The sequence below is a fragment of the Saccostrea cucullata genome, unplaced genomic scaffold (genome assembly GCF_032062105.1).
Source record: "Saccostrea cucullata isolate Sc308-1 unplaced genomic scaffold, CSIRO_AGI_Scuc_v1 ctg1456, whole genome shotgun sequence".
NCBI classification, from domain to species: domain Eukaryota; kingdom Metazoa; phylum Mollusca; class Bivalvia; order Ostreida; family Ostreidae; genus Saccostrea; species Saccostrea cuccullata.
Window position 1 is genome coordinate 22,006 of NW_026923075.1, and position 26,907 is coordinate 48,912.

The window sequence follows — 26,907 nt, forward strand, 5'->3', positions numbered from 1 at the left end:
GGACTTACTTGACTTTTCAGCAGAGTTGACTACAATAGTTTCCACGGTGACCTCAGTGACGGCAGATAACGCGCTGCTGTTGGACTTCTTGTGGCTGATAATACTGGTCAGTTTATGGACTGCGGATTTTAATTCTGGATCCAGTTCATCAGTGTTTCCTGACAAACGCTCAGAAGACTAAAACAAAAGATAGAGGTGAGTTATTCCCCCTTACTGTATGAGTATGTAGTAAACTTATACAAATCTTCTCAATTATCATATTCTCAGTTTCCACTATTGCATTTTCTCGAGCTAGTAAAAATAAAATTGGTAACATTTATTATTTGATAGGACTACCACATGAAGGTTTCCAAATTTCTCCATTCTGTCATCATAAGAAATGGATGTTACTGCGGTAAGCATTGAGAGGTAAGCATTAGACTTACTATAAGGACTTCTATAGTGTCTGGATATTACCATGGTAAACATTAAGAGGTAAGCATTAGACTTACTATAAGGACTTCTATAGTGTCTGGAGGTAAGCATTAGACTTACTATAAGGACTTCTATAGTGTCTGGAGGTAAGCAATAGACTTACTATAAGGACTTCTATAGTGTCTGGATATTACCATGGTAAACATTAAGAGGTAAGCATTAGACTTACTATAAGAACTTGTATAGTGTCTGGAGGTAAGCATTAGACTTACTATAAGGACTTCTATAGTGTCTGGAGGTAAGCATTAGACTTACTATAAGAACTTCTATAGTGTCTGGATATTACCATGGTAAACATTAAGAGGTAAGCATTAGACTTACTATAAGAACTTCTATAGTGTCTGGAGGTAAGCATTAAACTTACTATAAGGACTTCTATAGTGTCTGGAGGTAAGCATTAGACTTACTATAAGGACTTCTATAGTGTCTGGAGGTAAGCATTAGACTTACTATAAGGACTTCTATAGTGTCTGGATATTACTGTAATATGCATGGGGGTTGGACTTTAGAATATTGCATATTAATTAATCACAGGCTGATGGTGGAGTGTTTTTTTGTGAAGTAAAGTAGCATCCAGTTGTAAATTGATAAGAAATGTTTTATTGTTCATGTTATTTCATTATCTTATTGTTTAGTTGAATTATTGATGCAATACATTGCACTTCGACATTGTAATGTAAACAAATGCTGTTTTTGTATTACTAGAGGATCTAGTGAGATATTGTTGAATAGACAGTAAGGGACAGTTATACTGAGATGTTATATGTCAGTTTTTCATCATTATCTACCATATTACGACTGTAATTTACTTACTTATTTCAGCATTATCACATGTGTTGTAAATTGGGCGCTTGCCATCTTTCTTACGAAGGAAGTAGTCATGTGACGTAAACATTATTGTTTTACAATTGATAAGATCGAAATAACACTGTCCGTGTCCTCAAATATTGTTATTTTATTGCAGTATTGTCATTTAATTATGCTGTATTTGACGAAATGTTTTGGAACTTGAATGTGTAGCGTAATACTTATGTGTTTGCATTATTGTTCGGTATTACTACGCCATGGATTGTGTGTGTCCGTTTTATTACAGATTGTTTGTTGAACTTGTTTTCTAATGTATATCGAATAGAATTTATAGCTCCCACTTTACATGTAGAAAGGACATTTTGAGCGATGTTATTTTCTTTGTATTACACAATATGTGTGTAAAGTAGTTCTGAGAGGCTCCAGAAAGGACAATTATTCATTGGTTGTTGTGATCACGTGACCATTTATGGAAGGTTATATATATGAGCAGCGAACGCCAGTTTCATCACGACGATCGTAACGATCAGATCATATTACGTCATCAACATCACTGACTGTAAATTACTAGTGACTTAGGTAAAAGAAAATAATGTAAACTAATACAAATTAAGTAGTGTATAATTTCTCCACCGCACGGACACCGCAATCCACTGTGTTTTATTAGGCCAGAGATGTTAAGCTAGGACTTTATATACTCATAGATGTACTGACTGTTTTGTTATATTTCATTGAACTTTGAAGTCTTTATTAAATGAAATATTTGAAACGAAAAATGGAACTTGGTTATGATTTACAAGGATGTGAAGTAAATTATCAAGGGTGTTTAAATACATGTGACGGGCTGAGGATGCCCCCCCCCTTTTTTATATGTGGACGGATGTCATGAGTAGTCCTGATAAAAATATAATTTTATAATTTATTGAATTTACACGGGATGGAAACATTGTAAGCTGATTGGCATTTGACAGGGTGCTGAGGAAGCTTACATTACCATGGTAAACATTAAGAGGTAAGCATTAGACTTACTATAAGGACTTCTATAGTGTCTGGATATTACCATGGTAAACATTAAGAGGTAAGCATTAGACTTACTATAAGGACTTCTATAGTGTCTGGAGGTAAGCATTAGACTTACTATAAGAACTTCTATAGTGTCTGGAGGTAAGCATTAGACTTACTATAAGGACTTCTATAGTGTCTGGAGGTAAGCATTAGACTTACTATAAGGACTTCTATAGTGTCTGGATGACCTAACTGGATCCCACATAATATGTAAATCTGTTGATCATGTGACAGATCTCGAATGACCGAGAACTGGCGCAGAGTGTCACAGATATACTCCACTGTGATGCCCTTAAAAGCAAAAGGAAAAGTTTATTTCAGTGGAACTCTTTTAGTATAATAAATACATGTATAAGCACAGGTACAGCTTTAAAGGTTGAATAAAATTTTTGTGAACCTAAATAATAATAATGATGTATTCACTAAAAAAGGGCATTTTAAAATGAATTAAGAGAAACCATATAAAGAATTCTCAGATATAAGAATGTGATTTCATTCCTTAAATAGCAGATATGAAATTTTGTCGTATCAAAACAAACTGTTGACGAAGAACACATAATTCATATATTTATAACTTGTTTTCATTTAAATAAAAGTGACAATATTTACTTCGGTCTTTAAAAAAAAATTACATTCAGCTAGCATATTAACTATTTGATAAAATTTAATATGGAAAGAAAGTACATATATCTAGGCATCATAGCTTAATTATTCTCTGAAAATTTATGAAACATACTATAATATTTTGAGGAAGAAACTTACTACTGGCATTTTCATGAGCTCAAAGATAAGTGTGATTTTGGCACAGCTGTTTCCAAGTTCTGCTGCATTAGGTACACATTTTGTGTTGATGCTGTGGGGGAGAGGGTCTGTGATTTTGTCCAGATCCTTGCACTGGCCCCAGGGAAGACAAGGGGGGACAAAACAGTTATGTTCCGTTTGTACAACACAGGATTGTTGTGGACTGCAGACTTCTAGGTGTTCTGTTGTGTTCTGATGAGAAATACAGTTCTTTGGTCCACACCAAATCTGAAATATTTATTATTACAAGCTTATATTTTACAAAATTTCAGTCATATGGAATACATTTAAGGGTTTAACCAGGAACTGCTTCTTCAATCCACATTAAATATTTCTACTCGCTACATGTACTTTTATTATAAATCACATTAAATTTTTGTGAAATTTCAAGAAACAGAAAGTGTATAATGGATTATAATATTATAGTTAAAATTGAAAATGCAGAAATACTCTTGACCTTTAAGGTTAGATTATTTACAATACCTTGCTGCATTTGATTTGACCATTAGAACAAGTACAGGAGTTGCATTCATGTTCCCATGTGGTTTGATCTGAGTAAATCCTGCGATTGAACTCGCATGACAGAGGAGAGGGAATCTGTCCCACAACCTCCTCACAGTTTCTACCTGTCCGACCAGGTGGGCAGATACATTTGTAATCACCTATACCATCAATACAGGTGCTGCCAAAAGTGCAGGGTGAAGAGGCACACTCATTTATATCTGAAAGAAATTATTATATGCATGGAATTTGACTGCAGTGTTAAACTTCAAACAATCTTTATTAAACAACTAAACCAAAATACATGTACAATGCCCTTTTTAACAAATTCATAAAATTTTCCCAAGAAATGCCCGAGTTGACTTACTGACTCGACAGTCAGGCCCAGCGAATCCTTTAGCACATTCACATCTATACCAGTTGATCCCATCAATACAACGACCACCATTGTAACTGGGGAAAAAATATCAGAAACATAAATCATCCAAATAGCTAAATGTGGTTGATTTACACAGATCCTATTAAATATTGAAGAAGAATGTCTTGTACCATGGGAAAGGATTACAGTTGTTGATGTCGGCTTCACACAGCGGTCCTTCATATCCGTCCTTACAGATACAGGTAAAACTGTCTCCACTGTTAACGCAGGTCCCACCGTGGTGACAGGGAGAAGAATCGCAAGCCTTGACAGACGCTGCAACAGAAAAGGGTTAACAGGAGGACATCAGAAGGAAATATAGTTTATGTTGTTTTCTTCAAATGTGTGATATGGAGAATTAACTTACAGAGCTGACAAGTGCTGCCTTCATATTTCTTTGGACAGTTACAGGTGAATGTGTCTCCAAGGTCACTGCAGGTGCCTCCATTCTTACAGGTGTCTCTGTCACACTGGGAATCTCCTGTAGAGAGTCATGATACTCTGTACATCAAGTTTATCTTCATCCTCTAACAGTTTACAATATGTATCATCTTGATGCTTACTGAGTGTCTTTTAACAATCTTAAGTATGTATCTATTATGATACTTACTGAGTGTGCAGTGACATGTAACAGTACCATATATAGTAGATATATGTCAGGATACTTACTGAGTGTGCAGTGACATGTAACAGTACTATATATAGTAGATACATGTCAGGATACTTACTGAGTGTGCAGTGACATGTAACAGTACCGTATATAGTAGATACATGTCAGGATACGTACTGAGAGTGCAGTGACATGTAACAGTACCATATATAGTAGATACATGTCAGGATACTTACTGAGAGTGCAGTGACATGTAACAGTACTATATATAGTAGATACATGTCAGGATACTTACTGAGTGTGCAGTGACATGTAACAGTACCATATATAGTAGATACATGTCAGGATACTTACTGAGAGTGCAGTGACATGTAACAGTACCATATATAGTAGATACCCTGAGAGTGCAGTGACATGTAACAGTACCATATATTGATGCATTCAGGATACTTACTGAGAGTGCAGTGACATGTAACAGTACCATATATAGTAGATACAACTTACTGAGAGTGCAGTGACCACCGTATATAGTAGATACAAGGATTGAGAGTGCAGTGACATGTAACAGTACTATATATAGTAGATACATGTCAGGATACGTACTGAGAGTGCAGTGACATGTAACAGTACTATATATAGTAGATACATGTCAGGATACTTACTGAGAGTGCAGGTTTTCCCTTTCCAGCCATTGATGCATTCACAAACAAAGTCTGCCACCAAGTCAATACAAAACCCTCCATTACGACAAGGATTGGGTGAACATTCATTCTTATCTAAAAAAAAAAATTAGTAAATTTTCTTGAATATCTCTTCCTATTTTAGTGAAACTTCTTGGATTCCTGTTCATATTTTACTGAATAGTGGAGGAGAACTTACTGATATTACAGTGAACTCCCTCCCAGCTCTCCTTACAAATACACTGGTAGTTGTTGATACCGTCGATACAGGTTCCTCCGTTAAGGCAGGGGTTCTCTTTACAGTCATTGACATCTACAAGGAGGGGAGATGCCAAATTATTTACAATTATAAATACTCACTTTTACCCTGTCATATGTAATATTGCTTCTTTTTGGAAATCTAGAAATTCAAGCTAACTTGTGTCTGGTTGTGTGACATGAAATAGAGCTTACTCTCTTGGCAGTAAGTCCCGGTGAAGCCAAGGTCACAGGCACAAGTGAAGCCTCCATCAGGCTTGCTAATACACATGCCATGCTTCCCGCACACATTGGAGGAGATGAGCTGTACCCCGCCCGTCTCTGTGTGGTTAGACTGTAGGGCAATAGTACAGCTGTCTATCACTACAATCGAAAGTGACACATTGTTACCTGAATAAGATCATCTATATACATGTATATTATTTGTAGACGTTTCATAATTATCAGATTTGCTGCCCCTGATTCTGCTCTTTTGGCAAATATTATATGAATGTATGATATCTTGACACCTGAGAGTGTCTTTAATGTCTAACTGAATTCTTACATCATCTGTCATCCTACAAAAAGCGACGCCTAATTTCATGTTCCCTCTAGTCTGGCTGTCTCTATCATGAAGTGAGTTTGTATTTCTGATGTAAGAAATGTGCTTGATTCAGCTTCTTGTGCAATTTTTTCAGACATCATTGTTTACATCCTTACCTTGCTTCTGTCACACAAGAATTTTCTGTGCTCCTATTATTAACACCTCATATTTAATTTGATCAGAATTTCTGAGGAATTCGATAAGACATTGGCTAACCTTGACATGTCCCTGACACACATGTTGACTTTGTGTTTTCACAGTGCCTCCCTTCCCAGTGGTCAGAGCAGTGACAGTAATAATCTCCCTGGACATTGAAACAACTGGCACCGTTCATGCAAGGATTCGGGTGGCAGGGATCCACATCAATCTACATGTAGAGGGGAAAAAAGAATTTATCAGCAAATAATGGTAATTTTAGTACTAAATGATTATAGCACACAGCTTGTAGGGCTCAGAATAGAAGAGGGTTTACCTGGCAGTTAAATCCTGTATATCCCACCTGGCATTCACAGGTATAACCAGCCACCTGTTCATGACAGGTAGCCCCGTTCTGACAGGGTGAACTACAGCACTCACAGATCTCTGTCTCACAGTGACGACCTGTGTAACCCGGGAGACACGCGCAGTGGTACGAATTCACCAGGTCCTGAAACGTATAATAATCTTGACTGATGATAATGCTGAGAATTTGTATGAGTTATCTCTCTTGTAATACATTGACTCTTTTTCCTATCCTAGCCATCTGGATTTTTTTTTAAGTTTAAATTTTTTTTTAAAAAGTTACTAAATGCACTCCATTCTAAAATTTAAGTTAACTTATAAATAATGAACTTTCATGAATGGCATCAATTTTGTGAATGAAATTTTTGAGATGCCTTAACTCTTTTGGGAGTTTCATGAATCAGAAATGCATGCAGGCACCCTAACACAAAGACAGTAATATGTTGGTGAGTGATAGAAATTTTGAACCAGCCTTACCACACAATGTCCTCCATTCTGACATTGATGATGGCAGTCGTTAATGTCTGTAAAAATAGAGTCATAAATTCAATCAGCGTAGTCATTAATAGCCCCATCAAATCAGAATCAAATGACATTTAACATTTTATAGATAAATGATTTATAAAATATCATATTGTATCAACAATATTGTTATTACTGCATTTCCACTGACCACACACCATGATGGATTGGCTGCAATAAAGCTTTCCAAATTTTTGCATAAATTTGTTTTGAGATATGGCTAAATGTTTGTAATATTGAAGAAAAAATTGGCAGCTTTTTGAAGTAAATTTGGGGTTTTGTATATTCTATCCCAAAATAAAGTTGTGAACTAAGCTGACAAGAACTGCACCTAAATTTTACTGGCCAAGTCCTTCTTCTCAATTCTTATAATCTTAGCAGTTGCTCTCTCAAACTTATATGAACATGTATGGTCATCCATTTCTTCTCCCCATTGTTCTGTATTTCAATTTTTAAAAAGTTATCCTCAATAACATAATTTCTACAGTTCATGAAATGAGTCAGAAATGCATTTGACAACAATTTTTGAAAGAATTCTGAGTCATCTAGAGAAATGTGAATCTACTTGTTTGTTCTCCTATTTGTGATATTTTTACCCATACTTTGGTCACATTTTTTCCCGGTCCATCCGATCTGACAGTGACATTTGTATCCACCCTGGAGATCTTCACAGGAGTGAGCGTTCACACAGGGACTCCCACTGCACTCGTCCGAGTCCAGCTGACAGTGAGCACCGCCCCACCCCCGGGGACAGAGGCACCTGTAGCTGTTGATGCCGTCAACGCATGTGCCGCCATGGAGACAGGGGTTTGAAGCACACTCGCTGACATCTACAGTACAAAAGTGAATGAAGTGATGATGGAAACTCATGTTTACTATAAATGTCATGTCATAACCCAAAACTAGTCTGAAACTAAATAAACTGATTTTATGTATTACACGATTTCAAACCAATTTAGATGAACTCTTGGCTATAATATGATTGTTATTGCGTAATAATATCATGGCTTTTCCTCAAGTCACAAAATACCTACATTTACACACCTATGCTGATCGAGCTATTTCTGATGAATTATATGTAGATCATGATAGATTTAGCCTTTACTTACTGTCTTCACAGAATGCCCCTGTCCAGCCGGGGGCACAGGTACAGATAAACCCTCCCGTCGTGTCAATACAGCTGGCCCCATTCTTACAGGGCTGGGTTGAACATGCATGCTCAGCTGATTAATAAAAACAATAGATGTAGATGAGTTACAGGCATGCAAAACCTTAAATTCTGATTACTGGAAATCTATATTTTTCTTGCGACTCTGCAAAAATGAAATTAATTTGAGATGATTAATTTTTGTGACCAAGGACACATCCCATACAAATACACAGCAAAATAAATGGTTAGGGGTGATAATTATTGCGAGTTAAAATAAAATTTGAAAACTTGTGGATATTTATCGCACATAAATAAAAGCTAGTTTATAGTGCTTTTCTATGTATTCCTCTCTGCTCGGATGACAAGGAGAGAGGTTGCTCACCAATTTCACAGTTGATTCCGGAGAAGCCCTCGGAGCATGTGCACTCGTAACTGTCCGGAGCCGTGTTCTTACAAATTCCCCCATTCTGGCACGGATGATGTCGTCCACAGTAATTTAAATCTGAAAACGAAAATTGTGATTCTTGTAGAAACATGCTAATTTTTCTACCAGTAATCTATAATTTGTTTGTGAAGAAAGTATGATATTTTGGTATCATTACATTATAAAGATTATAACTTATATAGACATTTTTTATTTTTTATAATTATTTTAAAATACGTATCTTATGTAAAGCTTAAAATAATTTACTGTATATTGGAAAGGGGGGAGGGGTAATAAATTTAAATGCAATTGTTATATATTTTAAGTGTAGAAGTTTTTCCTTTCACTGTTTTTGATGAATAAAATTTAATTAGTTTTGGTTTCGTGTTGCCAAGTTCAGAATGTTTGATTCAGGTAAACCATAAAACTGTCTGCCTCTTTTGTACTAAGAGAGGGTTCAGGCCCCAGTGTATGATAGTAATATTTTTGAAAATCCCCTCAAAGCAAAAATTTGCTCTATTGAAAAAGGTATATTTCTCCAAATTGTGCTCAAACTCCCCACTGCTTTCTTTTTCATTAAATGACATTTTATGGAGATCAGAAGCTTTCTATATATAAAGGTCTGCTGCTGAAATCTACAGTAGAAGATGATTTGAATGCAATTTTCTCCTATTTTTCCATGTGGAAAAGCAATCACATGGATCTTTCACCTCTAAGGTCAAAATGCCCTCCTATCGCAGGATAGGCCCATTAGCAAGTGATGAACCCTCACCAGTCAAAGAAGTTAGGTGTGGTAAAAATTCTCATTTTCACAGAAGCAATGTAAACATAATCATTATAAATTGAATTTTATCCTATAATTCTTTTTATCAAGCTTAGCTTTGTTTATGCACCTTTAAATGCCACAAAGTTTATAACAAATTGAAAATCTCTTGCCTTAAAATCTTCTGATGCAATTACTTTCAAGTTTTAACAAAGTAAGGAAGACATTAAGAGTTATTTGACTCATCAATTCAGACTTCAATATTCCAGCTTTTGATCAGTTTCTGTTGCTGGGTGTTTGATTTCCTTGATGGAGAATTTAATGAAAAAATACGAGGAAACTCTGAGAAATATATGACAAGAACTGTCATCAGTGTCTTCATATTCCTCTTAATATCGTTCAGAAATTGTTTTTTTAATATATTTTCACAGAAAGCAGGAACATAAAAGTTAAAGCTGATGAATCTTCTCTGCTTTTTTGAAGGGATGCTGGGAATTTTAATGTGATCATTAAATGATAACTATAGCCAATGAAAAACCTGTAAAATCAATCACATGTTGTGTCTGTGTTGTGAATCAGCTTCAGGATTGATAAAAATATCATATGACAGTAATAAAAGGCAGATAAATCTGGCCATTGATGAGCACTTTTATCCCCCAACCCTTCTTCACTGTTACAAAAGGAAAATGACTGTGGCATTTGATATCTAGATTCATATGTTTGTCTGTGCCTTGTAAATTATAATAATAACTTTGTACTTTGATAATAATTATCATAAGTCAACCATTGAGATTAATAAGGCATAAAATAAAAATTAGTTTATTTGCAGTTGCCTACCGACCCACTGAAAATGTACCCGACCCAAACTTTTTTTTAGCCATTTTGTAATTTTTTTTTTTTTTTTAATTTTCAGAATATTGAAACTATTTCATTTTCAATTTTTGACTTTTGATTTTATCAATCAATGGTTTTTTTTATCAAGAGTGGAGCTTACTCATGTTTAGTAGGTCTATGAAAACATGGAAAAGCTCTATTACTTGTTATCTAACAAAAATCTGATTTAAAAAAAAAAAAAAAAAAAGGAACCAAACTTTGTCAAAGTAGTTGCACAAAGATTTTTATTATGTAAGGATAATTTGAATTTCTCAGCCCATTTATAAAAACAAAAAGACTGAGGTTTGATAACTGTTATTGGATCAACTTTTTCATCTTCTTTGAATCTTTACAGGAACCAAACTTTGTCAAAGTAATTTGTCAATTTGAATTTTTTAAATTCTAAAATTAAGACACTGAGAGGTCAACTCTGTTGTTTGTTGTTTGCTTTGGTCTCAATAGTACATTTACATGCACAATATTTTTTGTGTCAATGATACAAATGATTGAGAGGCATATTGTTTTAGAGTTGTCTCTACCTCTGTCATTACTCTGGCAAGAAAGTTAAACACTGCAATCAATTAATCAATTAATCTGTTGTAAGTCACTGTAGATTGAGAGCCCAGCCTTACCTTTGTCACACAGAATCCCTCCCCAGTTCATGTCACAGACACAGCTCCAGGGGGAGCCGTTACAGGATCCGTGCTTACAGCCAGGGTAGGGGATACACAGGTCACAAAGGGCACCTTGCCATCCATAGGAGCACCTGTCAGACAAAAACTAGGTACATGAATAATTTTACAAGTTTATACTGAAAGGTGAAATTATTTTATCAGCATTTATTTAATTTTGAAAAGTTAATGAATAATGACACACTGGTGAAATTTATTTCCCATTTTAGTATTTTCTATGTTTCTAACACTGTGCAATCTGACATCCTGTCTTTTCCGACACAAAATTTGTCTTCCAGTGCATGTCGGATGAAACAGGTTTTACTGTACATATTTCAGATTTCAATGCACGTCTGTCATATATGACATTGTTATATGGTCTTTTTGACTTAATATGTGATTTGATGATTGGTAGAGACAATTTTTCCAACAAAAAAAAATAGTCAATATAAAAATAAAAAAAAGTACTGCATTCAAAATAGAAATGCAAAATGTTAAATGATTCATATGAAAACTCATTACTGTAGTTCAAAAGATTTTGATACAGGAAAAAAAATCATGCAGCTTCTTTATTACAACAATTCATAATCAGTTTTATACATGATATCAACACAAGACTTTATGTAGACTACTTCACTTAAATGCTAGACAAATAATTTACTAATTCAATAAAGATATTTAATATGGAATAACAAATGAATGCAGGAATCCATTAACATTACTGATTTGTTGACAAAACCTGTAATTGTAGATCAGTTGTCAAGTGGAATATTGTTAACAAAAATTATCCACACTTGAGTCAGAGTGATGGAAATCCAACAAAGTTGTGGCTGAAGTTGGCAAACACTGTAACATATCATAACCAGAGAACAAGCACTGAAGTCTTTACTTAAGGTTTTTCTCAAGTTGTGTATTGATAAAATTGTGACTTGAACTGCATTCGATTGCACAGCGTCTTGGTTTATGAGGGGTTTGTACAGGATGTTTTGTTGGAACAGGTGCTTGGGTGTTCAGGGAGCTCATCAGAAAAAAGATGAATGAAGTTTTACAATGTAAGCCACCCAAAAGGCGAGATCAAACAAGAAGAGTGCAGAACTATTGAAGGTTGTTCTGTATATAAAGGCACTGTTTCTCTGGTTTACTTGATGTTACTAATATACATGCACTCCCACAAATCTTTTTGTATGTAAAGCTTTCAAGGTAGTTCATGATTCCCAGTTTCTAAACTTTTGCCCATCTTTGATCTCCCTTTGTGAATGTTATCAAAAAGAATATTCCCTTAATGCTCACAAATAACAATGTCATTCAATTCAAAAGCAGCACTAATGAAGACCTTCACTTGAATGAAAAAAAGTTTACAATTCTTGCCAAAGTTGGTCAAGATCATTTCAATATATCATGTTTTGTTAATTTCCTATATGTACATTACAGCAGAAATTGTTACACATTTTTTTCCAGACCAAACTGAAGCTCTTTTATACAGAGAGTTCAAAAGATTGCATCTTGATATACATACATATCATATGTATTCCAAAACCAGAGATTCATACAACCAAAACATTGAAAGGTTAGTACATATTAGAAAAAAATGTATATTTTATTCTAATTTGCAGCAAATATCAGGATATTTTTTAAAAACTTTCACAGTTTTAAACTATAAAGAAGGCTACTATTTTTTAAAACCTTTAAATTGCCCTTGTGAATGTATTATGTAATGGATTATTTTTTAAGTTAGTCATTGTTTTGCTACTTATGCTAAATTTTGCAATAATATTGCTGAGTTGGACTTCTCAAAAACTAACATAATTTGTAATCTGTTTTTAACCTCTATGTATTGATTTTTCTTCAGTCCCCCTTTTATTCCCCTCCCCCTTCCCCTTGTTTCCTTTTTCACCCACTTTTACAATAAGCATAATTTGTGAAAAATTGTCCATTGAAAGAATAAATCAGGAGGTGAGCAAACATTAACCTCTAAAACCATAAGAGGTGGAATCAGGTGTCATGGAGGAGTAAGCATTCCCTGTTGATTGGTCACAACTGCTCTGTGTGCCTTTTCTTGACAGGGCAAACACAATCCAATGCTTGATAATCCTTATGTAAAATTTTCAGTTAGCATTCAACTTAATGATAGATTGTATTTGCTGACAAGGTCATTGTTTCCACCATAGAACTAACAAGGTGTTGATATTCTTGTTTTACCCACTTGTTTGTCAGTAACTTGTCTCGCTAAATAACTATCACAAAACCAATCTCTGTAAGCATTGAATAAACATAAGATACAATTTTTAAAGCAAGATTGTTTTATCCTTAGATTTAGTAAATTGAAAAGCATTAACACAACCATGAGTGTGCAAATTTGAAAGTATGAATTCTTGTCTTATTTCAGTTTGTTTTATTTTGGGGAGTAATTTGTCATCGCTGTTGTTTCTTTTTAATGTACTTCATCACAGAAAGAAAAACTGCATGCACTCTATCACATGCATGTTTAAAAATAATCTCTGCTAATCAATTAAAAGTAATGGAATTCAAGAAATCAAAAAATAATTAATTACATCACAATGTACTTAAGAGCCCAATGGTGTGCACATCAATCAACTGAGGGACTGTACATTGTGTAAATATAATTCGCATTTGCCGAGTATTATATTATATACACACAGTATTTATATATTATATAAAGTCCCTTTTTGTGCAGTGGGGCTGTTAACACAAATTACGTCTTCTCGGTATCAGGTCATAAAACTTCAGTGTCCCTTTCTTACAATCAAATGAACAATTTCACATGTAATTGGTCCTCTTCAATACAAAAAAAGCACAAAGTGAAACTTTTCCATAATAGCACTTGTTTATTGAAAATATATAGCAGCATGTTGTTCCAGTGGTGTGGGTTTATTATAGGCCCCATCATTTGTATAGAGCATACAGAAGGGGGGAAGATATGGTCATTATATGCCACAGTAATCAGGATACACAAGGATGAACTAGAATCGTTTGTATTCACGCTTCAGTAACTTTCTCACGGGAAAAGTGAAGTTTAAGAAATGACAGTGAGATCTAATGACTTAAAAGTTTTACCTATCCTACCTGTGTCGACAGGTGACAGGAGGCCTCACCTGCACAAAACAAGTTGGTCTTTATCATACATGTTATGTATTTTATACCCAACAGGGCAAGTTTTGGATTTCAAGACTCAGGTTATACCTTTATGTTGCTTTTATCTTCCATATCTTATACTTAGTGACCACTCTTAGGATTTTGTCAATGTTCCAATTAAGTTTCAGATTTTCTCTAGTCCCGAAAAATATCCAGTGGGAGAATAGATATCAGATGTAATTATTGAATGTGTGAGGAAATGTCAAAGGTATTTAAAAATGGAAACAGTTTCCAATCGAAGGAAAAAGTTGATGTCGGTACATTTTATTCAATTAGCAGTATGTGATATAATAATCATTAGCATAATTGATGATGGTAATTCAGGAAAATTCAAAACTATTCAAAACATTAAGTATTGATCATAAAGGATATTTTCTCATTATAATGTTTGCCTCTAACAAAAATGACCTAATGCATCTTTACTGACAGCCTAAAAACACAACAATCCGTAATGTTTATACCACACATCAAACGTATTCAGGTATTCATGTATTTGAGAGAGCATGCTTTCATCACCTTGGGAATCTTTGTATTAGATAAAGACAGAACACAGCAAAGTTTATTAAACTTTTTAATGATTTGAAAATTAAGGGTTAATGTGGCTTTTTATATCTCTACTTTCTATGCCCACTTTTAGTTTTGATCACTGAGTAGGAAATTGTACTTTCAAACATTCTTTGAACCTGTATCATTTAAATAAAGCCCGATATAATAAGGGGATCTTTGGCCAGATTGATCAGTTATCACACAGGTCATTAATTTAATAATTGCTTCAGTCTGTTTGGTAGCCATCACTTGAGCTACAGAGCATGCTGGTGTTGGTGGCTCCAATGGTAGTTGTTATACAAAGGACCAAAGGGATCAGTAGGGTAATTAACCACCCCATGTTTAAATGTCCATATATATGTACCCTAAGTAAGGGATGATGGAGTGTAATATCAGTAAGGACTTAGAAAGTCAAGAGAGAGATCAGAGAAAGAGGAATGTTGACATAGTGTGGGAAAATCTCTAAAATCTGTCAGATTTGACAAGATTTAACCACCACTTCCTAGACTGAATTAATTCTAAAGATGTACAGTGTCAAGTCAATGAATTCTGAAATATACAACAGCATAATTAGAATATCATCCTTGCATGCTAATTTATCATATCTATATTGGATTCTTAACACAATCTCATTTTGGTCTAAAAAATAAAAAAAAAAAAAATAAAAAAAAAATTTTTTTGATATAAATATACATTATGTGTTTGATTAAGAAGCTTGTTCATTTTCCCCATAATTAATACCCTGCATCATTGCAGCAATATAACTGGAAACTTTTCTGGTAATGGATTACACACTGTTATCTTCATCATGTTTAGGGCCCCATACAACTAAATTTCAAAAGGAGACAGGGTCACTTCTGAAATGACAGACCTGTGTGAGTCTGTAGGAAATCAGAGAATCACAAAGAAAGGATCCTCTTACAGGTCAGAGGTCAACACCTCAACCTCCAAAGAAAAGGAGGACATGAAAACTGACTGGATTTTTAAACAGTTAAAATTGGGCTTTATATTTTAAAGGGGATGACTTTTAATAAATTACATTCTTTATGATTTTAATATCTATTAAAATCCTTTGTGCATTTATTGAAGAGTTGGTCTTACCTTGATTATTAAGTTCCTTAATGTTAAGATGAGAACACATTTATGCGATGAGAACTTTTCTTGTAAATCATGATATGCTTCTTTGCTATGAGCAGGTTCATACTTTAAGCTTGCTACCTACTGCCTTGTTATGAGCATTTTCATACTAAGCTTATCTTCTTATAAGCTGGTTCATACTAAGCTTGTCTTCCTACTTCTTTGTTATGTGCAGGTTCATATTAAGCGTATCTTCCTACTTCATTGTTATGGGCAGGTTCATACTAAGCTTATCTTCCTACATCATTGTTATGGGCAGGTTCATACTCACCTTGCTTTCTTACTTCCTTGTTATGAGCAGCTTCATACTAGGCTTATCTTCCTTTTTACAAGCTGGTTCATACTAAGCTCACTTCCTACTTTTTTTGTTATGAGCAGGTACATACTAAGCTTGTCTTTCTACTTCCTTCATAGAAGGTGGTTCATACTAAGTTTGTCTTCTTACTTCTTTGTTATGAGCAGGTTCATACTAAGCTTGATTTCTTACTTCTTTGTTATAAGCAGGTTCATACTAAGATTATCTTTCTTCCTACATCTTTGTTATGAGCTGATTCATACTAAGCTTGTCTTACTTTTCTTTGTTATAGGCTTGTTCATACTAAGCTTGTCTTCCTATTCCCTTGTCATGAGCTGGTCATACCAAGCCTGTCTTCCTACTTCTTTGTAATGAGCTGGTTTATACCAAGCTTGTCTTCCTACTTTCTTGTTATGAGCAGGTTCATACTAAGCTTGTCTTCCTTCTGCCTTGTTATAGGCAGGTTCATACTAAGCTTGTCTTCCTTCTGCCTTGTTATAAGCAGGTTCATACTAAGCTTGTCTTCCTACTACCTTGTTATAAGCAGGTTCATACCAAGCTTGTCTTACTACTTCTTTGTTATGAGCATGTTCATACCAAGCTTGTCTTACTACTACCTTGTTATAAGCAGGTTCATACCAAGCTTGTCTTTCTACTACCTTGTTATAAGCAGGTTCTTTTTAAGCTTGTCTTCCTACTTTTTTTTTAATGAGCAGGTTCATACTAAGCTTGTCTTTCTACTTCCTTGGTATAGGCAGGTTTATGCTAAGCTTGTCTTTCTTACTCCCTTGTCATGAGCTGGTTCATACCAAGCTTGTCTTCCTACTTCCTTGTTATGAGCAGGTTCATAATAAGCTTGTCTTCCTACTTCCTTGTTATGAGCAAGTTCATACTAAGCTTGTCTTCCTACTTCTTTGTTATGAGCAGGTTCATACTAAGCTTGTCTTCCTACTTCTTTATAATACTAAGCTTTTCTTCCTAATTCTTTGTTATAAGCAGGTTCATACCAAGCTTGTCTTCCTACTTCTTTGTTATGAGCTTGTTCATACTAAGCTTGTCTTCCTACTTCATTGTTATGAGCATGTTCTTACTAAGCTTGTCTTTCTACTTCCTTATTATAAGCAAGCTCATACCCAGCTTGTCTTCCTACTGCCTTGTCATGAGCTGGTTCATACCAAGCTTGTCTTCCTACTTCTTTGTAATTATCAGGTTCATACCAAGCTTGTATTTCTAATATCTTGTTATATGCAGGTTCATACCAAGCTTGTCTTCCTACTTCCTTGTAATGAACAGGTTCATACTAAGCTCACTTCCTACTTCATTGTTAAGAGTACATTCTTACTAAGCTTGTCTTCCTACTACCTTGTTATAAGCAGGTTCATACTAAGCTCGTCTTTCTACTTCCTTGTTATAAGAAGAATCTTATTAAGCTTGTCTTCCTACATTTTTTGCAATGAGCAGGTTCATACTAAGCTAATGTCTTCCTACTTCCTTGTTATAAGCAGAATCTTATTAAGCTTGTCTTCCTTCATTTTTTGTAATGAGCAGGTTCATACTAAGCTTGTATTCCTACTTCCTTGCTATGAGCAGGTTCATACTAAGCTTGTCTTTCTACTACCTTGTTATGAGCAGGCTAATTCTAAACTTGTCTTGTCTTACTAATTCATTTAAATGTTACTTGGATAGAAAGGCATGTCTTCTGAAAATTTACAAAACATTTGACTTTAATATTGTCTAATTTATCAGGGCTTTGTTCTAGGTTCTAACAGCTACATAGCTATAAAATTTTGAATGATATGCTAGCCTAGCGAAAAGAAGCATTTATCAATACATCCTAGGTAGCAAGGCTAGCTGCTACAATCTTGTATGCAGTCTAAGTAAACTATACTGAATTAAACAACTTTCAGGAATCAGAAGTTATTCCATTTCAAAACTTGGGAATGGAAACTCTTAAAAATTCAAATATAATAATGTAAACTTATCAAAAATCTTTGGTAGTGGGCTTTGACACAGTTAAAGGTTACAAGCAATGATTAAGCAGATAGTATCTTTCAATGTTTATCCTTTTGTAAGTTAAAGCCAAATAACATATTTTACACTTCTTGTTGTCATCTTGACCTTTTCTATAAATGACTGTAATTCAAGGACATGATGCTTTCTGGTAACGCTGCAGATTTTTGATGAATTAGGCCATATAGAATTTGTCATGCCTTTCCAACACTTTGCATTAAGCTCAGTTTCAAAGAAACTATTCAAGATATTTTTAGGAAACTTCATATGCGGACGCATATTGATAAAAGCTATTCAAGTGCTTCCTTTTTTCATACCTTGACCTTTTCTTTGATCTTGACCTTAGAGTTTTCTTAAACTCGTTTAGGTTATTCAAAGAAACCTTTCAAGATATTTATGCTGATACATCTTAGTGATAAGATTTATTCTTATTCATCATTTTTTTTGCCTTAATTAACAGTCTTTTTAATTTTTCTTAAATTTGTGTTAAGCTTTGTTTCAATGAAGATATTACCGGGGAAATTATAAAATATTTAATACATATTAAAAAGAGCTATTCAAAGGCATCAATGTTTTTTTTACCTTGACCTTTTATTTGACCTTTACCTCAATTTTTTAATTAATGATTACCGGTATCACAATTTTAAAGAAACATAACTAAGTTACATGTTAACTCTACCGATTTAGGCGGGAGTCTACCGCTTTTTTACTCCATCTCCCGCCTACCGATTTTATGTGTAAATCTACCGCTTTTCTACAAAAATTTCGTATAAAGTATTTTTGGTTCGCTTGAGTATCCATTTTAGAAGCCACTCGTCATGAAATCTCGTTAGATATCACGTGATTTGACCCGGAATCATACAAACGCTTTTTTTGTACCTATGTGTACATAGATTTCAAGCACGTATTTGACAACGACAACAGCACAAAATCAGTGATTACATTGGTTACGATAAATTTCGTCGACATTACTGCCATGAAAAAGGAGATACAGCATTTTAGAATTGGATGAAAACCTTTGACATCGTCTATAAAAGCATAGGAGCTCGCAATTTAATCAATAAAGTCAATAGAAATCACTCGATTGACCAAGCCAATAGGCACATCTCTACTTTCGTTTTGGATCATCGCGGGAAATCTAATTTATTTAACGAAAGATAGATCTAGATTAAACTTTGTCATCAATTGTTGTGTTTGACAACTGAATGAACATTCAGAATTATTGCTTCTTGGCTATATAAGCAAAGACCAGTATTCAAAAGGCCAAGTTAAGTAGCCAATCAAAGCAAAATGATGAACATAAAAAATATTTGAATAAGTATAATTTCGGTACTACGAATCACCGGAATGCCCTGTAATCACCGAAATGCCCCAAGAAATCACCGAAATGCCACCGAAAAGCCCCTTATATTGTTAAGAATAAACAAAATAATAATAAATATTGATGAAATTAACTGTTCTAAAGCCTAGATACCAAGTAAAAATTTCGTATTTTTAGCGTAAGTATTTTTATTTGAAGATATGTGCATGTAAGTATCAAAGAAAGATAACTCTCACTGATTAAAGACACGTGCCAAAATAGTTTTATTTATTTTATTTTTCCCTATTTTTCGTTTAAATATATTCCTAACAATAAGTTATTCTTTTATAAAATTTTTGTTTGTAATATTATTGACGTATTTTCTTGATTTCTAAAAAAAGGAGGACACATGTGTAATTTTACTGGAAAGTAACATTTATAATCAAATAGAAAGATTTTACGTTTATAGTATATAAACAAAAATATATGCCATATATGACTTTAATCAAAATTTATTTTTTATTCACTGAACTATAAGATTATATGCTTGGTATAATCAGGGACTTATATATGTCCCTTGTACATTGTTAAATTTACAAGGATCGGAGGAAATGGTTGATAGTGTATTATAAATATTACATGTATGAATTAAAGTTTTGCTGATCTAATTCGTAAATTAATGACATTATATTATGTTCACACCATTTCTGAGGAAAATAAATCATTATACACTTTTTTTCATTTCAGCACAGAAAAGAACTGCAATATTGAAAGAAATTTAATAAAATCTATAAAAGTTTTTAAATTTATTTCATTTTTGCATATATAAAAGATAACAAACTTTTTTGGAAGTTTCATATTTTACTATAAAAGATTAAAAAAAAAGGACGAAGACAAAATTAATTTGATTTTATTGTGTTCAGTGTTCAATTGGTTTGAAACAATTGGATATTTGAAATAATAATTATGTTTACTGTGTATACACAGTGATTAAATAATTGATCTAGTGACAGGTGTGTAGTATTCTTATGTCATGTTACATCATCAGGTACATGACAATAAGTGACCGAAATTACGCACGTGCGCTACACAAACACAGGAAAGGGTATCTTTTGCTAATGAGCAGTTTACTACATCAATTGAAAATGAAATAGTAAAAGTTGACAATTTACTTTAATTTTTTTTTAATTTGTTGAGTGGGTTTAATACACACATTACATGATTTATCAAGCACTTGCTACTTCCGAAATATTCGCTAATATACAAGAGAAACGATCCGTAATTGACCTGAATGACAATGTATCTAATCAATTGCAAGTAACAAATTAAAATAAATATTTATTTTAAAAACTGAAAACATTTTCATTGCTTAACGAAGTACAGAGTAAATAAAACTTTTTTTTTCCTTTTGTGATTGCATTTGTCTTTTGAAAATCTTTCATATCGATCGTAAATTATCACAGGAGTTGGTCTACCGGTATCTTCTCTCTCTCTCTCTCTCTCTCTCTCATTTTGTTTGGTAAAACATAAACTTTATAGTCCTTAAAATTAGGTTTATTTAATAAAAGATAAATTTACTCCATAAATAATGACGGGTGTTTAGATTTTACCGCCAGACCTACATGTATTTCCCCAGACATGTCCAAGTATAAATGGTCCAACCTGGTTCACAAAAAGTCAATTAAAATGGAAGAAAGAAAAAAAAAAGAAAAAAGAAAAGGACACAAACATTAAATAAAAAAACTGAAACAAATCAAATCTTTCCCAAAACTTCAGCTAGTTAAAAAATCAGTGTTCGTATGATATAAATATCTGTAATAATAGCATGTGCACTTGACTATAAACATTAAGACTAGGAACCTATACAAACCATTTTTTAACTTTACATTATTAAATAAAGGTCATGAAACAATAATGGTGACGGGTAAAAATCACTTGTCATCATTTTTTCTGAGAAATATCATTATTACCGGCCGCCAGGAGGCGGTCGGTTATATGATATGAAAGTTTTAAGTCGCCGTGCGTTTCTGCGGAGTTAGAACAATTTGAATAAAAAATATTTAACATTCATGTAATAGAATATTAAGAAAGATTTTTTAAATGTTAAACAAAAACGCACAATAATCATAAAATTAAAATTTTATAAATAATGGGTTAAATGTTTCATCCAATCCTGATTGACAAACTCCGACGTAACTGAAGTGCGGAGAAATAAGCACACATGTTGGGCATAGTCTAAAGCAAGGGCGCGTTATATACATGTATAAACAAATTTACTTTTTCTACTTCAACAGGATTTGTTGTATATGTAATTTAAAATGACGTGTAAATATAAATATACAATGTACTTTTAATACGGAAAGTTTTCAAAAATATGACTTAATCTTAGTTTATTATCAGACAGAATATTAGGAGATTTTTCTCCAACAGACAAGGACAAAGCGCGTTTTACAATATGCCAAGCCTTTTCCCGCCACATCTCACAACAAAACAAGATAGAGAAAAAATGTAGTGGCGGATCTAGAGGGAATTTGGGGGGTTCAACATCCTCTGAGCGAGCGAGGAGCCCCACATAGTTGTTACGTTTCATTTAAGGAATGAAGCTTATTTCAAGTTATGTTATCCGATATAACATAACTTGGGGCAGTTTACGCTTTATAAACCGCGAAGCGGTTTATAAAAAAGCGTAAACTGCCCCAAGTTTTGTTATATCGGATAACATAAGTTGAAATTAGCTTCATTCCTTATAATTTAATTCTAGTGTAGACAATGAGTCAATATTTCCTCCGGAAAAAGACTTCAAATGAGCATTATTTTAAAAGTAACGTCAAGCGGAGTTATACATTTTTGACGTTACTCATTGTGACGTAGGCAAGTTATGTTATCCAAAATATTATATGTTCCTCTGAATGATTCAGCCAATGAAATTGCTTGATACAAGTGAAATTAAATTATTTAAAGTTAAACTATCTCTAGTTAGATAAGTTTAAACGTTAGTTTCGATGGTTAAGACTTAAACATCAAACTTCCGCCAGAGTACGTTTGTACATGTAAATGAAACCGAGTGCGGGGACGCAGAGGACTATGAGTAAGTTGCTTAATTAAATACATTGTACATGTAGCAACGTACAGTTATTATGTACTGAAGAAAACCCTGGAATGTCGCATTCAAATGTTTAATGTCATAGGGATATATTTTAACAGATAAAAATAAGAATTTAGTTTCTAATTGTATTATGAAAGAATTAATTAATTGGTTTGCGGCCGATTTTTGACGCTTGCGTCAATATGTTTCTTGTTATTATATATATATCTATTGGGCAACGTAGATCTCGCTTCCTAGAAAATTGTCATCAAATACGAGTTATCGCCCTTTGAAGTACGCGAGCACAAAACCTGAAAATAATTAATTTTACCGTCAGTTATGCTTTAATGATAAAAATAAGAATTAATTTTTATGAAAAAAATCATGTTTAAACATATGTGTGGGCATTTCGGTGATTTTGTTGGGCATTTCGGTGATTTATAAAGGCATTTCGGTGATTACGGGGCATTCCGGTGATTCGTGTTACCCGTATAATTTATGTCAAACTTAATGTGTTTCTGTCTATTTCTTTGCAATAGATACAGTATTTAAGATTAATAATTGTATTTTCATGTAAAACCATACATGTATATTACATGCAATATATCTTCATAAATCCAAGCGTAAATCAACGCGCGCAATGCTACCGCTTTCATGGTCGGAATCTCCCTATTTTTCATCACAATAGGTTAACATGTATGTAAGTAAATTATTTTTAATAAAACCTTATTGCTTTTATATTTTGGTTAGAACTTTCAAATGCATCATATTTTTTAAAATTTTGATCATTCCTTTGACCTTGACCTCACTTATCTTATTTTCTGGATTTGCGTAACTAAGATAGGCATGTTGTTATCATAGTCTTCAGATTTGCCATGTCAGCTATGTACAAAATATTTACAATTTAAAACAAAAAATGGAATATTTAAATTACAAAATATTTTCTTTATGATGATCACATAACTGAAATAAGAGCATGAACCACTTTGGGCCTTATTTGGCCCTGAGAATTTCTGAAAAATCAAAACCGCTCAGTTCAGGTTGCAAATGCAGTATTTATTACTTAGAGTGTTGGTGACCACGTATCTATTAATCGAGACGTAATTTCACATTTAGTCAATGCATTATGACGTCATAAAATGCGTCATTTTCCTCAGATCATGTAAATTCCTTTGAAAATGACATAACGTTGAAGCATTTTTTCAATATTTCACATAGAGCACAACCTTTGATCCAAAATATGCAAATATATTATGAAAGCTCATTTTCTGAATATCAGAAAACATGTTTTATTTTTTGGATCGTGGACTGTGCTCATATTTTAATTCTTTGCTGAAGGTAGTCAAATACGCATGTTTTCTGCAAATTTCAAGAACATTGCAATTTCTCAAAGCCTGTTTTCCAATATGTGGATTCTCAAGACAAAATTTTATTATTGAAAATGAAAGCACCAAGTGCCTACTTTATTTTGATATATGAAATGGGAAAGAGGGTGATAGTTAATTAATTGATATAAGTAAAGGGCCATTTTATGCATAACATGGCTCTTGCTCTTTATCAATATTTGATTATTTATGCAATAATGCATGCACTAGACTAGATTTTGTTTTCTATGAGTACATAGGGAAAGAAATGGCATCCCATTTCAATATATATATTAAACTCAAGGTAACATTTTTCAAACATATTTTCTTTTTTAAAAATTCATTTGTACTTTTCTACTTTTCTTTGTTAACAAATGGATTTTTTAATACAATCTTTGCTTGTTATCAGATCTTAGAAATAAATATTTAAATTTAATGTCTTATTTTAATGATGGTTCTAAGATGCACCAAATTTAAAACCATTTCTCGAATAACATTAAATGTATGATAATACAATTTTGAGAGAGGACTATTAGAGAATTGTGCAGAATAATCTGTAAACCTTCCCTAGGGATAGACAGTTTTCAGGTTCACTTTCATAAATCATTTATGATGAGCAAAGAAAATGTGGGAAAATTGTGTAAACTAAGATACTATATGGTAATTTATGAAATTTTATTATAGGGCCCCTTGAGAGTACAGATTCTCGTTAAATGAATAAATAATGCATATGTGGATGATTAGTTTTGGGATAACCGCTAGCAAATCTATTTTGCGATTGAAGTCGCAAAAAAGTTTGAATTTAACTAGAGTTTCCTTTATTAAAAAGTTTTAAAAATTAAAAAAACTGAAATACTTAAACCAGTATATCTTTTCCTGAAACAATTTTTTAATCTTAAATGCCTGGGGAAAGAAGTTACAGATTCTTATACTTTTTTAATATTAACTTGAAGTCAATTTAACCATAAAAAGTTTCAATAAACCTGTTCAACAAACTGATATCAATTGAGGTATGCTGTGTAAATAATTTTCAGTGAAAGAAAGATTAATAGTCATCATTTGTCATGATTGATAATAATAAAAAGTAAACATAGCATCCTTTGAAAGGCCCCAAACTTGACATATATGTTCCCCAATTTAAGGAAGCGCAATTTGTAATTAAAAAGAGTGAGGTGTCAGTCTAATGACTTGGAAGCGTGGGAAAAGTCAAATTCAACTCCAGGTAAAGTTAGATGGCCCCAAGCTTCTGGTGTGTGAAATTTACCTGTCGCAAATTGACAAAAATGATGGCCAAAAATCCCATTTTAACAACTAAGTTCTGTGTGTACCGATGTTTATTTATACAGGAAAATGTTTTATGAAAATGTCTTCAATTTAGAAGAAAGCATAAATATTACAGATGATTTAAAGAAAAAATTCAATTTATATTTCAGACATTTATCGTCATGCAGTTCTTGGAATTCTCACATTTCTCTACACTATAAATTTTATTTTTTTCCCATCATTTCTGTCTAATTTTTTGTGGAAAATATTTCAAGTGCTCTTTGGGTTAGATTTTAGATTTATAAAAATATTTTTGGAGAAAAAAAAAATAATTTTCATATTTTAAAACATACATATCAAATAAATTATAGAAGAACATGAATGTCTTCTAACATAAAAGAAATGGGAGAAGGTATATACTTTTGCATTTAAGAAGGATGTCAAAGTGGAAATAAAGTGAATAAAATATAAAATAAAAATAGTATATCTTCACAATAAGCAGTGAGAAGTAGTTGACGCTATTATTTGCTAGATATAATCTCTGAAATGATAGCGTACACGAGACACTTTCTCAAGACAGTCTCGCTTCAGAGAAAACCACATATTAAATGAGTCAATTGACAAGAAGTTAAGCTGTCTAATGGCAACAGCCACAAGATAATTTCATCCCTGATTTAAATCTCTGATACAGTTCGATATTGAACCATGAATTTTTATTCACTCTATAAAACCTACTGGTTTACCATCACTGTCCCATCTTTATGGTGACTGAAAGAAGGCCATTTACGCCAACCGCAGATTATCAGTTGAAAATACAATTAAATGGGTCATTACAAATGTTAATATAATTCAGTCATAAAAAATATATTCAGATTTTTTTATCATAAATATTTACCCTTAAATATCTACGTCACCACTAGGACAATAAAAGTTTTAAGTGAATTTTTGGGAATACAGGTACATCTGACAGTCATTTAGGATATAGAATTTTGATTCAAATTTGACTTCCACTTTCAAAACCGATGCTAGGTCACTGACTGGTGATTGCACTTCTCATTTTTTTATTTCATTAAAATTCTTTCTTTTTTTTAACTGTTGAGAGGGTAAGCTTTTTGTGGCAAACTTTCAAGATCTATGGCTGCAACATGGTTTCAATATTTATTTGCTTTGTATCAATAGATTTTGTTAGAAATTAACATCTTTTTGAAAAAAAAGCAAACCAAAAAGAAACAACAGCAAAAAAGAAATAAAGAAGATATAAAGTGGATCCTAGACAAATGATAAACCACCAAACTTGCAGTATCTTTTTTGAGGGAGGAAGAAGAAATCATGCAAGCATTTGTTCATGCTTGTAAAACCTCACATAATTTGAAATAGCTGTAAAATAATCGACCTACCTGCACTCCCCCGGGGAATCACATGATCCGTGGCTGCATCCTGTCTTGCATATGGCTAAAAGAAGAAAGGAGCACATATGTAGGCAATAGGAAGCACTTAGCATATTCTTTTGGTGGCCTCAGCCATTATGTAAGGTCACTTAACACTGATTTAATTTAATTTTTTGTGTGGATTTGATCTCTTTCTCATGGCTCAGGGATGGAAACTTTCTCAGGTGGTGGGAGTCAAAACTTCAACTCATTGATAAGATACAGA

General features: G+C 33.2%; 1 protein-coding gene and 1 long non-coding RNA gene across 3 annotated transcripts in view; one reads left to right on the forward strand and one right to left on the reverse strand.

Moving 5' to 3' along the window:
* Positions 1 to 26,907, reverse strand: part of LOC134263074 (protein jagged-1b-like) — a 52,425-nt gene that overhangs the window by 2,480 nt on the left and 23,038 nt on the right. For both annotated transcript variants that reach the window (XM_062745377.1, XM_062745378.1), the window contains 18 exons: positions 26,652 to 26,706; positions 11,063 to 11,196; positions 8,753 to 8,872; positions 8,330 to 8,443; positions 7,823 to 8,050; positions 7,176 to 7,222; positions 6,670 to 6,843; positions 6,414 to 6,564; positions 5,810 to 5,977; positions 5,556 to 5,669; positions 5,339 to 5,452; positions 4,434 to 4,547; positions 4,198 to 4,342; positions 4,016 to 4,101; positions 3,631 to 3,869; positions 3,109 to 3,375; positions 2,506 to 2,637; positions 9 to 177 (listed from right to left, as the gene is read on the reverse strand). In XM_062745377.1, the coding sequence (XP_062601361.1) occupies positions 9 to 177; positions 2,506 to 2,637; positions 3,109 to 3,375; positions 3,631 to 3,869; positions 4,016 to 4,101; positions 4,198 to 4,342; positions 4,434 to 4,547; positions 5,339 to 5,452; positions 5,556 to 5,669; positions 5,810 to 5,977; positions 6,414 to 6,564; positions 6,670 to 6,843; positions 7,176 to 7,222; positions 7,823 to 8,050; positions 8,330 to 8,443; positions 8,753 to 8,872; positions 11,063 to 11,196; positions 26,652 to 26,706 (2,571 nt within the window). The remainder of the gene's footprint in view (positions 1 to 8; positions 178 to 2,505; positions 2,638 to 3,108; positions 3,376 to 3,630; positions 3,870 to 4,015; positions 4,102 to 4,197; positions 4,343 to 4,433; positions 4,548 to 5,338; positions 5,453 to 5,555; positions 5,670 to 5,809; positions 5,978 to 6,413; positions 6,565 to 6,669; positions 6,844 to 7,175; positions 7,223 to 7,822; positions 8,051 to 8,329; positions 8,444 to 8,752; positions 8,873 to 11,062; positions 11,197 to 26,651; positions 26,707 to 26,907) is intronic.
* On the forward strand, positions 32 to 6,514 carry LOC134263077 (uncharacterized). Its single transcript, XR_009991176.1, has 3 exons — positions 32 to 195; positions 331 to 408; positions 6,458 to 6,514. It is a non-coding gene; the product is annotated as an uncharacterized LOC134263077 (long non-coding RNA).